The sequence below is a fragment of the Periplaneta americana genome, chromosome 4, assembly GCF_040183065.1.
Source record: "Periplaneta americana isolate PAMFEO1 chromosome 4, P.americana_PAMFEO1_priV1, whole genome shotgun sequence".
NCBI lineage: Eukaryota > Metazoa > Arthropoda > Insecta > Blattodea > Blattidae > Periplaneta > Periplaneta americana.
The window spans coordinates 188,619,120-188,635,104 of record NC_091120.1 but is presented as its reverse complement, the minus strand read 5'-3'; the positions used below and the strand labels follow the sequence as shown (position 1 = coordinate 188,635,104).

Genomic DNA, 15,985 nt, shown 5'->3' with positions numbered 1-15,985 from the left:
GAATATACTAATATGATCATGAAATAAAACAGACAATGTTGTAAAAACGTGGATCTTACTGCAAGAATAGACAAGGTGGAAGTTCAACATCGTCTCTTCTGAAGTTAAATACGAAAACAGAGGCAAATTAAATTTGTAACACATGCAAAATGTTGAAGAACTGAATTTTAAAAACAAATACTTTTCCATGCTTGGCGTCAATATTGTCACTTATGTGAAGACATTATAGATCTGCTAGCATACGTTAATATTTTTAAGATGTTCATTACATCAAAGCACAGAAAGTCTGTTTAAAATTCGACAGTATGTTACGTCAGTTGATGTCATTCAAATAATTACGTGACTCCATTTGTAACATTAAATCCTGTGGACCACTAGCAGTTTCTTTAGACTCAACACAGTGCAACATCACAAAATACTCTCACAACAAAAATTATGAATAACATACATCAAAATACCAGCACTATCCTAGAACTTTGAATTTGCTAAAAGTGAATAAGAGTTAATTTCTGGTTTCAGTGTTCAATATGTAAGTGGTAGTGTTGCTTTGAATATACTGTTCTGTGTGAATGTGTTATTTCAATATATTTTTATATTATTTTAAAATTTCATTTATTTCAAGTTTATTCGTCATATTACAATTCTTAAAAATTATCAACGTTCACGTAACAAAATTTAGTCAAACGATGTAGATTAAAAGATGACTACAATCTCTAATAACATTATTATAATAATTATGTTTCTCCTCAAAAGAAATAATGAGTGTAATAATACAGGGATGAGAAAGTGTGATATTATGTTGAAGATCAATTAACCAAAGAAACCTATAATTTCTATAATCACACAAGGTCTGGCAGTTGATTCTGACGAATTTCAGTTTGCTGTTCTGAAGTAACTATAAGATTTAGAAATATCAAAATAATATAGAATATGACTTGAACAATGCAATTTAAAAATAAAACATTTCGTGGTTTGTTACAATTTTACCCGAAAATAGTTCTGATGAATTTGGCAGAACTGTAAAATGAAATGAGAGCAGCAACTAAACGTTGTCTAGGCATTGCATGAAAGGCCAATACACAGTGAAAAGGTAACCGTACGGTATGCTGTTTCTACTAGTCATTATTGGTCCCTACTTTTTACAAGAGAGTTCTTATAATAAATGCTGAAAGATATCAGTAAGTTAAATTACATCATTCAGAGACACACTGAACAGGGATTGGCATTTTGTTTCATCAAGACTGAGCAACACCCTATACTGCCATAGACATACTGAGGTTGTTGAGAAATCTTTTCCCTGGATGCTTAATTTCTTGATTTGGCAATATCAACTGGCCAGCTCAATCCCCAGACCTTTCAGCTGCCGATTTTTTTTTTTTTTTTTTTTTTTGTGAAGATACCTCAAAGAAATAATCTGATTGGCTATGTATTGTACACTTTTAGTAGAGCCATAAATGTAGCTCAGTCGGCAGACTCGCTGGGCTGCTGATACAGAGCTGTGTTCGTGCTTGGGTTGGATCCCCCTTTGGTCTCATTGAATGGTTTCTTCATAGGTTTTCCACAGCTGTGGGACTGAAACCGGAGGGTCTATGGCGAATCCTCGGTATGAACCCCTTTGATTTGATTACCCTCCTTTGATTTGATTACCTGGTTGGGTTTTTCCGAGGTTTTCCCCAACCAAAAGGCAAATGCCCGGTAATATTTTGGCGAATCCTCGGACCTCACCTCATCTCACTACATCTCGCCAAAATATTGTAAAAAATGGCACAAAATTGTAAAAATTGTAGAAAATTACTAAATTGTAAAACTGTAAAAATTTGTAAAAATTGTAATTGTAATATTGTAAAATTTTGACTTGTTCCACATCTTAAAGCTTCATTGCTCATGTAAGATCTATGGAATAAAATAAATGAATGAATGGTATTACAAATCACACCACACTGCCTCCAAGATCTGAAGAACGGGATACAGGCAGAAGTTTCAGGTTTATTGCAATGTATCATGAACAATTTCTGGCTAAGATTGCAATAAAACCACAGGATACAGAGGGAATCACTTGAAATGTGTCATGGCCCGGGTTCGATTCCCGGTCGGGGCAAGTTACCTGGTTGAGGTTTTTTCCGGTGTTTTCCCTCAACCCAATATGAGAAAAATTTCACCGGCATTATCACCTTCATCTCATTCAGATGCTAAATAACTTAAGATGTTGATAAAGCGTCGTAAAATAACCTACTAAAAGATGTAGTCATTTTAAAAAAATAACATGTCAATAAATTGTATTGTTCAAGCCATATACTGTGTTATTATGATATTTCTAAACCTTACAGTCATTTCTGAACAGTGTGATGAAATTCGTCTGAACCAACTGCTGGTCCCTGTACTTCGAATCACGCACATTTCTTAATAACATAGAAAATATTTACTGGTGTTTGGCAAGTTAAATATCTACAGAATCTTGTCTACTCCAGTGCTATAGTTTTTCCATCCCTGTTTCTTATTTATCAAGCATAAGAAATAGAGAATAATGTGATCCATGTGTCCATGCACACTGAACACATCTGAGTGAATATCTTGTAACTGAGCAACGCCGAATGTCTGTAAATCCAACCACCATTATAGTTGTAGGCTAACAAATACAATGGTAGAGTTACTGCTTCGACTATTATTGCATCTAGGTTACAGAATAAACCACCTTAAAAGCGATAGCAAACCTTATGGCAGACGTAAAACATAGTTTCCTCGATTTACGGCTAACTTCACCTCAAAGCAAAGTAGTGCTTGTACCAATGGATCTGAAGGCTGGATGAGCTCCACAGCTTTTCAACGTTGGTAAGTATAAAAGTTCTCATTGGTCCTGGTGAATAGTTGAAATCTCAGTTGTCAGTCTCTTTAACAACCTGACCTATTGTAGATACTTGGGTTGGATAAAAAGTGATGGCAACAGTTCGATATTTCTGACATGGCTTTATTCACAGGGGTACAACATTTACGTACCTTCTATATAGTCGCCCCCCTTATTTATTACCTTTTGCCAAATGTTTGGAAGGCGTCTTACACCATCACCGCGTCCATCTTTGTTGATGTTCCGTATTGACCGCCCTAAAGCACGGATAAGTTCATCTCTGGTATTGTACCGGGTCCCTCGCAGTGGTTCTTTCACTTTGGTGAAAAGATCGTAATCACATGGATCATATCGGGTGAGTACGGAGGATGTTCCAGAATCTCCCATTGCCAGCGGCGCAAGAGGTCCTTGACAGCAGCAGCGGTGTGACTCCTTGCATTATCATGAAGAATGATGGGGTTCTGTACAACCAAGTGTCGTCGTTTTCTCCTGAGGGTAGAACGAAGGTGGTGCTGCAGGAACCTGCAGTAGTAGTCCATGTTTACCATCTGCCTTGGAGGTACAGCGCGGTGCAGTATTACCCCATCAATGTCATACGCCACAATGAACATCACCTTCACAGCACTTCCAACAAGGCCTTCCCGAAACGTCCATAGCGACGATTCGTCCAAGAAAGTAGTCACCTTCCCTTTGGTACTGGTCCAACAAGGCCTTCCCGAAACGCTTTAACTCATCATGCCATTCTGCGGTATGGCAACGCTGCATGGCCACATGCTTCACGCAGTCCCTGAAAACATTCTCGTGCACTACGACCTCGTGCCACTTCAATTTTGATCCAGGAACGTTGCTCTAGTTTTGTAAACATGATCTTAGGGCGCATGCACTATCCCCATGAAAGTCAACGTTCTACACATTGCAGTAGATTGACAGAGTACTGTCGCCGCTGGCTACACTAACTCATCTAACAGTCCTTGTTCATGTCCATACAGCTGGCAACTCTCGAACGCACCATCGTCACGTGACAGCAGTGTTGCCATTACTTTTTATCCAACCTATGTATTTGAAGTATTTTCATACGTTATATAAAACTCTTCCACGTTTATTAAATACTCAAATAACAATGTTCTTTCTCGACTTTGTAACACAAAACTGAGTTCTATGGCAAAAATTGTTTGTTTCGTCCAAACAAAAGATAGTGTTCTACTAATTCCTACCTGCCACCTGATGTACATGTATATAGAGTATTACTGAGGTTGCAGTTTGTAAGATGTTCAATGTTGAAGCATCCTTAGCACAATGTCCTTCTAAGTGAGCAAACCTAACTAATCTGGCAATATCATCTCCACTTTCACTTCCAGTTTCTTTTGTATCACAGATAAAAATAAACAATAAAAAAGAACAAGGCTTCGATGCTCTTCTACTAGTGCTACATACAGAACACAATTACAATGTTGCAGCTTCTTCGTCATCCAGTTAGTACTCCTCTCCTAGTGTAGCCTGGTAGTAGTATTGCTGCTGGAACCCACTGTTGCACGGTCAGAGCTGCAAAACAAACAAAAATAACTTAAAAAACAGAACATTAGGTTAGAAATAGGGACGAATCACAGATTTACACGGGTTTCCTATTATGATAAGGTTACCAGAAGTCCCCATTTCTCGGGGACAGTCCCGAATTCATACTTTTGTTCCCAGCTAAAATATACCCCCGGAATGTCCCCGGTTTTTAATAAACTTCTCAAATTATTCCAATTTTAAAAATTATAAAGGATTATTGACAAGTCAAAACTGTTAATACTGTTGCAGGGTCAGAGCTGCAAAACAAACAAAAATAACTTAAAAAACAGAACATTAGGTTTAGAAATAGGAACGAATCACAGACTTATAAGAGTTTCCTATTATGATAAGATTACCAGAAGTCCCCATTTCTCGGGGATAGCCCCCGAATTCATACTTTTGTTCCCAGCTAAAATGTACCCCCCAGAATGTCCCCGGTTTTTAATAAACTTCTCAAATTATTCCTATTTTAAAAATTATAAAGGATAATTGACAAGTCAAAACTGTTAATACTGTTGCAGGGTCAGAGCTGCAAAACAAACAAAAATAACTTAAAAAAACAGAACATTAGGTTTAGAAATAGGAACGAATCACAGACTTATAGGAGTTTCCTATTATGATAAGGTTACCAGAAGTCCCCATTTCTCGGGGACAGTCCCCGAATTCATACTTTTGTTCTCAGCTAAAATATACCCCCGGAATGTCCCCAGTTTTTAATAAACTTCTCAAATTATTCCTATTTTAAAACGCGAATTATAAAGGATTGCTGACAAGTCAAAATTGTTAATACTTGTAGTTTATAATATTTCTCCACTACAAGATGAGAAGATCGTGTTCATAGTTTTCTACACTTTCAATACCGGTACATATATTGCATTAATATAACACTATTAACATTTGATGAAAGATGAGTGGAACAGAGAAAATTCTCTCCGGCACCCATTTTTTCAGCTCTACGTGCTGATGCTCTGTCCACCAGGTTCAAATCCTGGTGCCGGAGAGAATTTTTTCCATTCCACTCATCTTTCATCATATGATGACGCAGAATATCTGCACGGAAATATCATATGTACTTCAGTACATCATAATATCACAGTCTACTATATACAGTCGCAAAGCTCAATATGTAGTAAAAATGCAAACATGGGTAGTTGCCCACCACTAGGATCGCTACTATCGCCTCATCATCGCAGATCTCTCTCCTAGTAGACGACAAAATATGTTACACTTTCGTTGTGTTCTTTTGGAAAAATTAACACCTTCCTTCCATTATTTAAATATTAAATGCATAAAGTTAATTTATTATTTTAATGAAGTATATTAAATTCCACCATAAACTCGAAGATACCTGCAAGAAATAGGTTAATATTATTTTTGTTTGTGCAAAACGAACTGAAATTTACTATAATCGCTTCACTCATTCAAGATTATAGCGATAATTAACTATGAAACCAATAAATATTAATTTGCATATGCCTTTACAACAATAATAATGGAAATATGAATTAATGGAGTAACTTAACGTGCACCGGTACTTGTAGTGTAGGCTTACGTAGTTAACAAAGTGGGATGAGGTTAAGCAATAATAATCACACCAGAATTGGAAATAAAACGTGATCAATAAATTTTATTGTAACAGACTTTTTCTATGTCTCTAGTAAAGTAACAAATAAAAATAACAACAAAATTAACAGCTATAATTAAAAACATATCCTTTGAAAAAAAAAAGTAGGCCTAAGCAATAATAATCCTACCAGAATTGAAAATAAAACGTGATCAATCAATTTCATTAAAACAAACTTAATTTTTCTACGTCTCTAATAAAATATTATTATTCCAATTATTGTATTTTAGCCCTTAACATTTTCATTACAACCAATAACGAACATTTCACAAGTATCAATGTGAAATACGCAACGAGTTAGCACTCGATGGAAATACGACACAGTCCAAAGTCGACCGTGGACAGTCTATTGTTTCTAGTTGCTAACCGCTTGGAGCGCTTTATCACGAGATTTGCAAAAAATCACCTTAAGCTTCGCGACTGTATATAGTAGACTGTGATGATAATAATATATAATATGCAAATAATCACTTAGTGATTTAAGACAGCGCTTATTCCCTCGAATCCCGGCCACTTAGTCACTCATAACGAGTGCACCTCTGCACATGTGTGGACATTGTGCCACTGTCATACATCTATGACGCAGTGCATGAGGGTAGACTACTAGAGGGAACCCAAGAGGTGGAACTTAAACTGAGGAGATTCGATCCGACATCGGGATGGGAATCCAGTGTGGCTTAGTGGATAGAGCATCAGCACGTAGAGCTGAAAACCCGGGTTCAAATCCCGGTGCCAGAGAGAATTTTTCTCCGTTCCACTCATCTTTCATCATATGACGACGCAGAATATCTGCACGGAAATATTATATGTATTTCGGTACATCATAATAATACTAGTAACATTGTTTAAAGATACTCTTGTATTAGCAGTATCAGTATCAGTTTTCTTTCCTGATAAGAGAAAACTGTACAACTGTACACTCATCCACAGTTTTCTTGCACAAGGGCAGGTCTTTCACTACAAACCCAACATTTTCCAATCCTTCCTATTTTCCGCCTCCTCTTAGTCTCTGCGTATGATCCACATAAACCAAGATACAGCAGCACACTTTAAGTCAACAAATATATGAGCTCTTTGAGAAAACAGAATGAATTAAAAGGAAACTGTTTCAACTGAAGTCAAAATACTTAAATATTTTGTATTCTATACGTACCTCAAAATTTCTCAGATCATTTGTATCATAGAAATCATCTTCATTGACAAGCATCTCTCGATTTCCATATCGCTTCCTAAAATAAAGCAGAAAATATAAGTGACATAATATTCCACATTCATCTTCCAAGCAAATAAATACATGTTATTCAGACAGCAGATCTTCCTTGTACTGTTAAAATCCTTGAAAAATACTCTCCTGGTATTAAATATCTTTATAGTCTGCTTGTAACACATCCCATCATTTAAATTTTTCCTTTTGAGATTCAATCAAAGTTCTGGGGGGGAAAACATCGTCCACAAAATGATGACAACAATATTCTGGGACAAGAAGGTACTCTTATTGGCTTATTGTGGGGGGAGATAGGTTATTTTACGATGCTGTATCAACAGCTCAGGTTATTTAGCATCTGAATGAGATGAAGGTGATAATGCCACTGAAAGTTACCTAGCATTTGCTCGTATTAGGTTGAGGGGAAAACCTCGGAAAAAACCTCAACCAGGTAACTTGCCCCGACTGGGATTCGAACCCGGGTCACCCGGTTTCGCGGCCAGACGAGCTGACCGTTACTCCACAGGTGTGGACTTATTGGCTTATTCTATCTATTTAGAAACAAAATAATGCTGACTGTTACTATGTAACATGTCTACTAATTATTACAAATAAAAATTCTTCCATATGTCCTGGTATTTTTTTTTCTCTTGTACGGAAGAGGGACCCAAAGGCTTACACTGCAGCCTGAGGCTTATTGTGCTTATCACTGCTATTCTGAGAATGATTGGGTAGCCAAACAGCAGCGCTCTTGTGCAGGTACAGCAAACCACATTGTGAACTTAACCCGGGCTATGGTATTTTTTTTTATTGGGTTATTTTACGATGCTTTATCAACATCTAGGTTATTTAGCGTCTGAATGAAATGAAGGTGGACTCCCCCGGAAAAAATGAGAAGAGGAAGGTCAATGAAAAAATGGAGCAAGGAGGTTTAGGAGGATATGGTCTGCAGGGGTCTACAAGTGGACGATTGGCAAAACCAGAGTATCTGGAAGTTGAGAAGCAGGAGATGGCGACAGCCGTAAAATTACTCGCAATACATACATACATACATGAAATGAAAGTGATAATGCCGGTGAAATAAGTCCGGGGTCCAGCACCGAAAGTTACCCAGCATTTGCTCGTATTGGGTTGTGGGAAAACCCCGGAAAAAACCTCAACCAGGTAACTAGCCCTGACCGGGATTCGAACCCGGTTTCGCAGCCAGACGCGCTGACCATTACTCCACAGGTGTGGACTATGTTATGATGATGATGATGATGATGATGTTGATGATGATGATGATAAGTGAATAAATGATGGCGAAATGAGTCTGAGGTCCAACTCTGAAAGTTACCCAACAATTTTGCTTCAATTGGTTGAAGGAAAACCCCGGAAAAACCCCCAACAAGCAGACAACTCGTCTCAACCTGGATTTGAACCCAGGTCTGCTCATTTCACAGTCAGACGTGCTGACTGTTACTCCACAGAGGTGGGCTACTGGTGCTTTACTGTTTGAAATTCACAAAACAATTTAAATAAATAGTTAAAAGACATGAAACGAGTGAACAGGTAATATTTATACACATTCATACGTAAAATTTAATGGAAATTCGGAATATGTAAATTTTAATATAGGATGCCATTTAAAAAAAATAAAGTTTACCGTCACACACTATATAACCTGAATAACTAACTTTTCTGAACACTGGTAACATATTGTACGGTTTATCTCCAACAGCTTTTGTATAAAACTTTTTTTTTTGTAAAATTAAAATGTAAGAAGTTACCAATATTTCATACTTATTGTTTACTCTGTATAGGTATTATTAATGGTATCATGGCTAATGGTTTCATAATTATATCATCAGCATAACACAGAATATATAACTTCTATGAACCAATTATACTTCAACAAGATCTTTATCAAGTGTTTATATCATTGTTTTATGTTCCAAATTAACGAATATCTATTCATATTCTGTACGTAAAAAAGGAGCTGCACTATCACCATTACTTTTTAATTTTGCTCTAGAATAGGCCATTAGGAAAGTTCAAGATAACAGAGAGGGTTTGGAATTGAACGGGTTACATCAGCTGCTGTCTATGTGGATGACGTGAATATGTTAGGAGAAAATCCACAAACGAATAGGGAAAACACGGAAATTTTACTTGAAGCAAGTAAAGCGATTGGTTTTTGGAAGTAAATCCCGAAAAGACAAAGTATATGATTATGTCTCGTGACCGGAATATTGTACGAAATGGAAACATAAAAATTGGAGATTTATCCATTGAAGAGGTGGAAAAATTCAAATATCTTGGAGCAACAGTAACAAATATAAACGACACTCGGGAGTAAATTAAACGCAGAATAAATATGAGGGAAATTGCTGCTATTATTCGGTTGAGAAACTTTTGTCATCTAGTCTGCTGTCAAAAAATCTGAAAGTTAGAATTTATAAAACAGTTATATTACCGATTGGTCTGTATGGTTATGAAACTTGGACTCTCACTTTGAGAGAAGACCAGAGATTAAGGATATTTGAGAATAAGGTGTTTAGGAAAATATTTGGGGCTAAGAGGGATGAAGTTACAGGAGAATGGAGAAAGTTGCACAATGCAGAGCTGCACGCATTGTATTCTTCGCCTGACATAATTAGAAACATTAAATCCAGACGTTTGAGATGGACAGGGCATGTAGCATGTATGTACGAATCCAGAAATGCATATAGAGTATTAGTTGGGAGACTGGAGGAAAAAAGATCTTTAGGGAGGCTAAGTCGTAGATGGGAGGATAATATTAAAATGGATTTGAGGGAGGTGGGATATTATGATAGATACTGGATTAATCTTGCACAGGATAGGGTTCGATGGTGGGCTTATGTGAGGGTGGCAATGAACTTGCGGGTTCCTTAAAAGCCATTTGTAAGCAAGTATTCTGTACGTAAAATATAAGATGGTTAAATTTGTGTAGTCCTTTCCTGAGAACTATTGTGCAGGGAAATTATTTACAAACACTACAGAATTTGAGAAAATGTGGTTTCGAATTGTGACTTCCTCTGCCAGCATTTCAATCTTACAAGCTACAGTGTCAAAAGACGTTCACAACAGTCCTAGTACTATATGGAGCACCGTACTCGTGTATATGTAAGTACAACTGCACTTTTAAATGCAGAAGTGGATTGCAATTTACTGGCAGACGGCTCACTTGCACGAGAAAGCAGTGTTGGGAGACACATTGACATTTATAAAGGACTTCTTTGAATGCATATACAGTATACAATATTTAGACTTCTGAAAATAATTAAGCGTGTTAAAATTTAGATCAAATGACTTATAAGTAATTGATTAACTAGCGGACTTACTCGTGTTAATTATGTAAGTCTGTGCGGCTTACAGCTGCTTCGGTGCTTCATCACACCATCCTCACAAGGGAAGGGTTTCGGCTCGAACAGGAATTTCGTATCCAAAATTTGTATACAGGCCCATCTTTACATCTCTGTAAAGCTCCCAAAAGCATTCGTTTGTGTAATGTGTGGTTTGTCTGTTAGAGCACTGTACAAGTTGAGGGGTGGGGAGAGCACTGCACAAGTTAAGGGGATGGGACACCTTACCCGTGAGCCTAGCCTAGCCTAGAAGCTAGTGCGAGTGGTAAAATGTCTAAAGCCCATTTAAGAACATTTTTCTTCAACGTTCTGTCTGAAAATATTGCAGCTAATCAAAAGTATATACTGTTGTGTGAGTCATTGAATGCGCACAAGGACGCAACCTTAATAAATGAATCATTCCAAGGCTAGGACATGGAATGTATGATCATTTCCCCTAAAAAAAAACTAAATATATCCAGCCTCTGAATATCTATTTCCTTAGACAATACAAAATATATGCTCGGAGGATAACAGATTACATAAGGACTCTTGCTGAGAATCCAGAACTTAACTTGGGAAATCGAGTGTTTATAATGAAAATGCACTCTGTTATTCATAACCAGTGGTCTGCTATAGTATACCGCCATATGCTTCAGTATTCCTGGCAGTCGGCTGGTTACGTGAATCCTGAACAAGTCTCGGACTTCAAAAATGTAATTCAGGTGGCACTTGAGTTTTCAGCACTGGAGTGTGGTTCAGAAGATTGTTCAGGTGTTGCTTCTGCGTGTTGTGCTTATTGCTCTGCTCCATGCTGTTTCATGCATTTTATAGAGAATCCTCATGTACATTTTTTAAAGAAGTGTATTGACCAATACCAACCAAACTGAGAGTTACACAAATGAATGCTTTTACGGTCTTCATCACCATTGTGAGGTAAGCGTCTGTACAAATTTTTAACCAAAAATTAATGTTCGAGCCGAAAACCTTCCCTTGTCAGAGCCTACTAGATCTCGGCGTCATCTCGAACTTCTCTGCCTGTTGTGTGGGTGCGTTTGATTGTTGAAAAGTGGAGTCAAATAGTGTGTGTGTACTGAAATTGATCTGTGTGTTGAGAATTTGATCGGGGTGTGTTTTAGTGTGTTGGTATATTTCATATTGTTCTAGTGTGTTGAGTTTTTGGTTCTTGGGTTGTATGTGTAGGATTTCCATGTCCGCATTTATGTTATTGTATGTATGGTTAGCATTGGTTATGTGATTGCCGTATGTAGATGTATTGTGTCCTCTGGTTACTGCTTTAATGTATTCTTTGTAGCGTGTTTGGAATGATCTGCCTGTCTGTCCAATGTAGAACTTGTCGCAACTATTACATGTGAGTTTGTATACACCTATGTGGTCGTATTTGTTTGTGTTTTTTGTGTGTTGAGATGTCTTTGTAGTGTGTTTTCTGTTCTGTATGCTATGTTGTATTTCTGCTTTCTGAATGAAGATACGATCTTCCGTGTGCTTTTGTTTTCATAAGTTAGTGTGATGTATTTCTTGTGTTTGTGTTGTGTTTTGCGTGTTTTTGTGTTTAAGTTTTTGTTTTGTCTTTCTTATGATGTTGTCTATTATGTTTGGATTGTAACCGTTTTCTTGTGCCATGTATTTGATTGTGTTCACTTCTTCATTGTAGTGTTGTTGGCTCATGGGTATGTTAAGTAATCTGTGTACCATTGTCCTGAATGCAGCATGTTTGTGTTGTATGGGGTGGTTAGATGTGTTGTGTATGCGTGTGGTGGTTGTTGGTTTTCTGTATATTTTGAAGGTGTGTTTGTTGTCAATTTTTGTTATGGTAATGTCTAGGAAATTTATGCAGTTGTTGTTTTCAAGTTCCAGTGTGTACTGAAGTTTAGGCCGAGATCTAGTAGGCTCTGAGGATGGTGTGATGAAGCACCGAAACAGCTGTAAGCCGCACAGACTTACATAATTAACACGAGTAAGTCCGCTAGTTAATCAATTACTTATATTCAAGTGTTAAAAGTAGTGTACGCAAGATTCAAACTGAAATGACTTAGTTTTACAAATACAGTCAACAAAATTTTTACTTAGATCTAGTAGGCTCTGAGGATGGTGTGATGAAGCACCGAAACAGCTGTAAGTCACACAGACTTACATAATTAACACGAGTAAGTCCGCTAGTTAATCAATTACTTATATTCAAGTGTTAAAAGTAGTGTACGCAAGATTCAAAATGGAATGACTTAGTTTTACAAATACAGTCAACAAAATTTTTACTTAGATCTAGTAGGCTCCGAGGATGGTGTGATGAAGCACCGAAACAGCTGTAAGCCGTACAGACTTACATAATTAACACGAGTAAGTCCGCTAGTTAATCAATTACTTATATTCAAGTGTTAAAAGTAGTGTACGCAAGATTCAAAATGAAATGACTTAGTTTTACAAATTACAGTCAACAAAATTTTTACTTAGATCTAGTAGGCTCTGAGGATGGTGTGATAAAGCACCGAAACAGCTGTGAGCCGCACAGACTTACATAATTAACACGAGTAAGTCCGCTAGTTAATCAATTACTTATATTCAACTGTTAAAAGTAGTGTACGCAAGATTCAAAATGAAATGACTTAGTTTTACAAATACAGTCAACAAAATTTTTACTTACTCCAATACTCTTCTCCAAATAAGAAGGCCCACATATCCTATAAGTGCGATGCCGACAAACACACCAGCAAGTATAGCTGCTGACTCTGTGGGCTGCAGAAATGCCGACGTCTTCCCCATAGACGCGTGCTGATGGTCTGCATGGTCCTGCGAACCTATCATAGCTTCAGCCTTGTGGTCAATTAAGTTCTCCGAAATATCTACAGAAGTTGTAGACTCTGCTTTAAGAGTTGTTTGCACCACAGCAGAAGATGCTTCTGTGACAGGTTTGGATGGTGTGGGCACTTCAGTTGATTCTTTGTTAGCTGAAGTTGAGGACTCTGACGTCACATCATCCTTAACTGTCTTGTTATCAGACTTCTTCTTTTCCTTACTGCCTTCAGGGAGAGTATCATTTTTCACCTTAGGATTTTTCATAGTTTTGTTTGACTGTATATCAGGAATAGGAACGTCTGTTTTTGGGGTGGTTGATGAGGTACTTTCCTCGTCCTTTGGCACCACTTCCTCTCCAGTACCATTCTTCGTGGTGTCTTTAGCGCTAGTTACATTGTTTTCGGTGTGTTCTGCGAGAGTTCTATTAACATTCTGGTGGTCTTCAGTTGCTGTTTCGTTGTTCAATGGTGGTAGAGTGCTTGTAACCACATTTTGTTTATTCTCTGTAACAGTTTCAATCTTAGTTTCATTTGAGTTCTTTTCTACAGTGGATGTTGTAATATCTTCTTCATGAGTTTTATTGAGGTTAACAACATTTGGTCCTTGCACTGTTACTGTGTCCTTCTCAACAGGAGGTTCAGTTCCATCTTCATACACAGTTCTGTTGTATTTATCAGCGTTCAGTAAATCTGGAACTTCCGACGCATACTTATTTGTTAACGTTTCTTTATTTGCCCCAGTCGTTGTATTGTCTGTGTTTTTACCAGAAATCTGCTTGCTTTCATTCCTTTCAGCTGTAAGAACCTTTTCCTCACTTTTTGAAGCTACAGAGCTGATACCTTCACGTGAAGACACACTTGGAGGTAAATCAGGTGTTTTTGGGAATACTTCTGGTGGTAGATGTCCTTCAGAAGAACTGCCACCAGGAAAAACGAGCGGAGGCAAATTTTTGTCTTCCTTGCTCAATGCTGAACTGGTTGGTAGTACTTCTGTAGAAGAACTATCTATGTCGTCTCCAGGAAAAATTAATGGCGGTAATTGTCTGTCATCTTTGCTCAGTTGAGTCTGTACTGAACTATCTGTTGATGCTGAGATATTGCCTGTTGGGAGAGAAAGAAGTATCATATTAGAAATATAAACTTCAATGTCAACCTACATTTATTTTCACTACAGTCATTTGGGGTAACTTTGTATTGGTCAGTGTAACTTTGTACCGGTTCCCAATTTTATTTGAAGATTTAATTTCGCATTTCCTAAGTGTGATATCACAGTCTACTATATACAGTCACGAAGCTTGAGTTTTGAGGGTGCTACAAACAATAGACTGTGACGGTACTATTTTGCATTGCCTGTAATGAGGCGATATTAGCGATCCTAGTGGTGAGCAACTATCTAATGTTTGCATATTTACTACGTATTGAGCTTCGCGACTGTATATACTAGACTGTGGTGATATCTTTGGACTGAGGCCATCTCCATAACCTACGATCTCTATGCTTTGCTCTCTATCTACGGACTTGGACAAATTATTAGACTAAATTATTTATATGTGCAACGAAGCTGTATTTATCGGTAGAAATAATGAATAAAAATTTATTTTGCACAGATATAATGAACAGAAAATTGAGTCTTGAGGTTACTAATATTTTGTGAACATTCCCTTATTCTTTAGCCTATTAACACGTTTATTTTGTCAGGGATGCTGGAAACCAAAGTTTAACACTTTCTTTGAATATCAGCATCATTTAGCCAGACATCAGACAGTGCTTAAATGAGTCCATGTTTTGTTGTAAGCCTCTTTTTGTTCACTTTCTTCTTCAGTATAGATCACAGATTTTCAATTTCGTTCATGTCTGGTTTTCTTGCAGGCCATGGGAGAATATCTTCTGCAGTATATAATTAAAACACCAGTAGTACCAACATAGTCAGAAAAAATATATTTAACCATTGGAAAAATATACCAGAAGATGTAAACAATCATATTTACAACAATAGAGACTGTGAATTATACTGATAGTTGATATGACGAATTATATTATGTTTCCAAGAAAACATTTTGGTCTAATAATTTCTCCACGTCTGTATTATGTCCGGTCCCTGAAGAATATTTAAGGGTCCACGTGGTTAAATATTGCATTCTGATTACAGTAGATGGTTTATGAACGGTTTTAAACTTTATATTGTAAGTAGTACATAATTTTATCTTGGCATTACAATTGCTATAAATGTTAATGCTTATCCTCTCTTCTTTAAAATACAATAATAACCTCGTGACTTACATAACCCTATGTCTTATATATTATAAAATTAATCTGAAATTCTGTTTTGGTTTGATTTCAGGATTACTTTGCACCGCTACAAAGTTTGCATGATAACACTGATTCTGTGACAAGCTTTTCAATTTGTTTTTTTTTTTAATAACCTGAGACAATTACATACATAGGCTATATACCAGGGGCGATTTCTCAGGGCATGCTATGCTTGCTGCGCAAGCCCAATATTTTCGTAGAATGTGTATTTCTCAAAATGGGATTACGTACATTAAAATGTATTTTGATTTTTGGAATATTGTATAGGCGTAATACCATCCGCAGGTTGCACAC

General features: G+C 37.1%; 1 protein-coding gene across 2 annotated transcripts in view; it reads right to left on the bottom strand.

Moving 5' to 3' along the window:
- Window positions 1–587: 587 nt before the first annotated feature.
- Window positions 588–15,985, bottom strand: part of LOC138698534 (uncharacterized) — a 137,044-nt gene continuing 121,646 nt past the window's right edge. Inside the window, exons 4-6 of one of the 2 annotated variants that reach the window (XM_069824532.1) lie at window positions 13,231–14,482; window positions 7,174–7,249; window positions 588–4,384 (exon numbers count right to left, since the gene is read on the bottom strand). In XM_069824532.1, the coding sequence (XP_069680633.1) occupies window positions 4,379–4,384; window positions 7,174–7,249; window positions 13,231–14,482 (1,334 nt within the window). In that variant the 3' untranslated portion in view covers window positions 588–4,378. Of the gene's footprint in view, window positions 4,385–4,906; window positions 4,926–7,173; window positions 7,250–13,230; window positions 14,483–15,985 lie in introns of those variants that run through there. The other variant, XM_069824533.1, reaches the window with a different exon arrangement.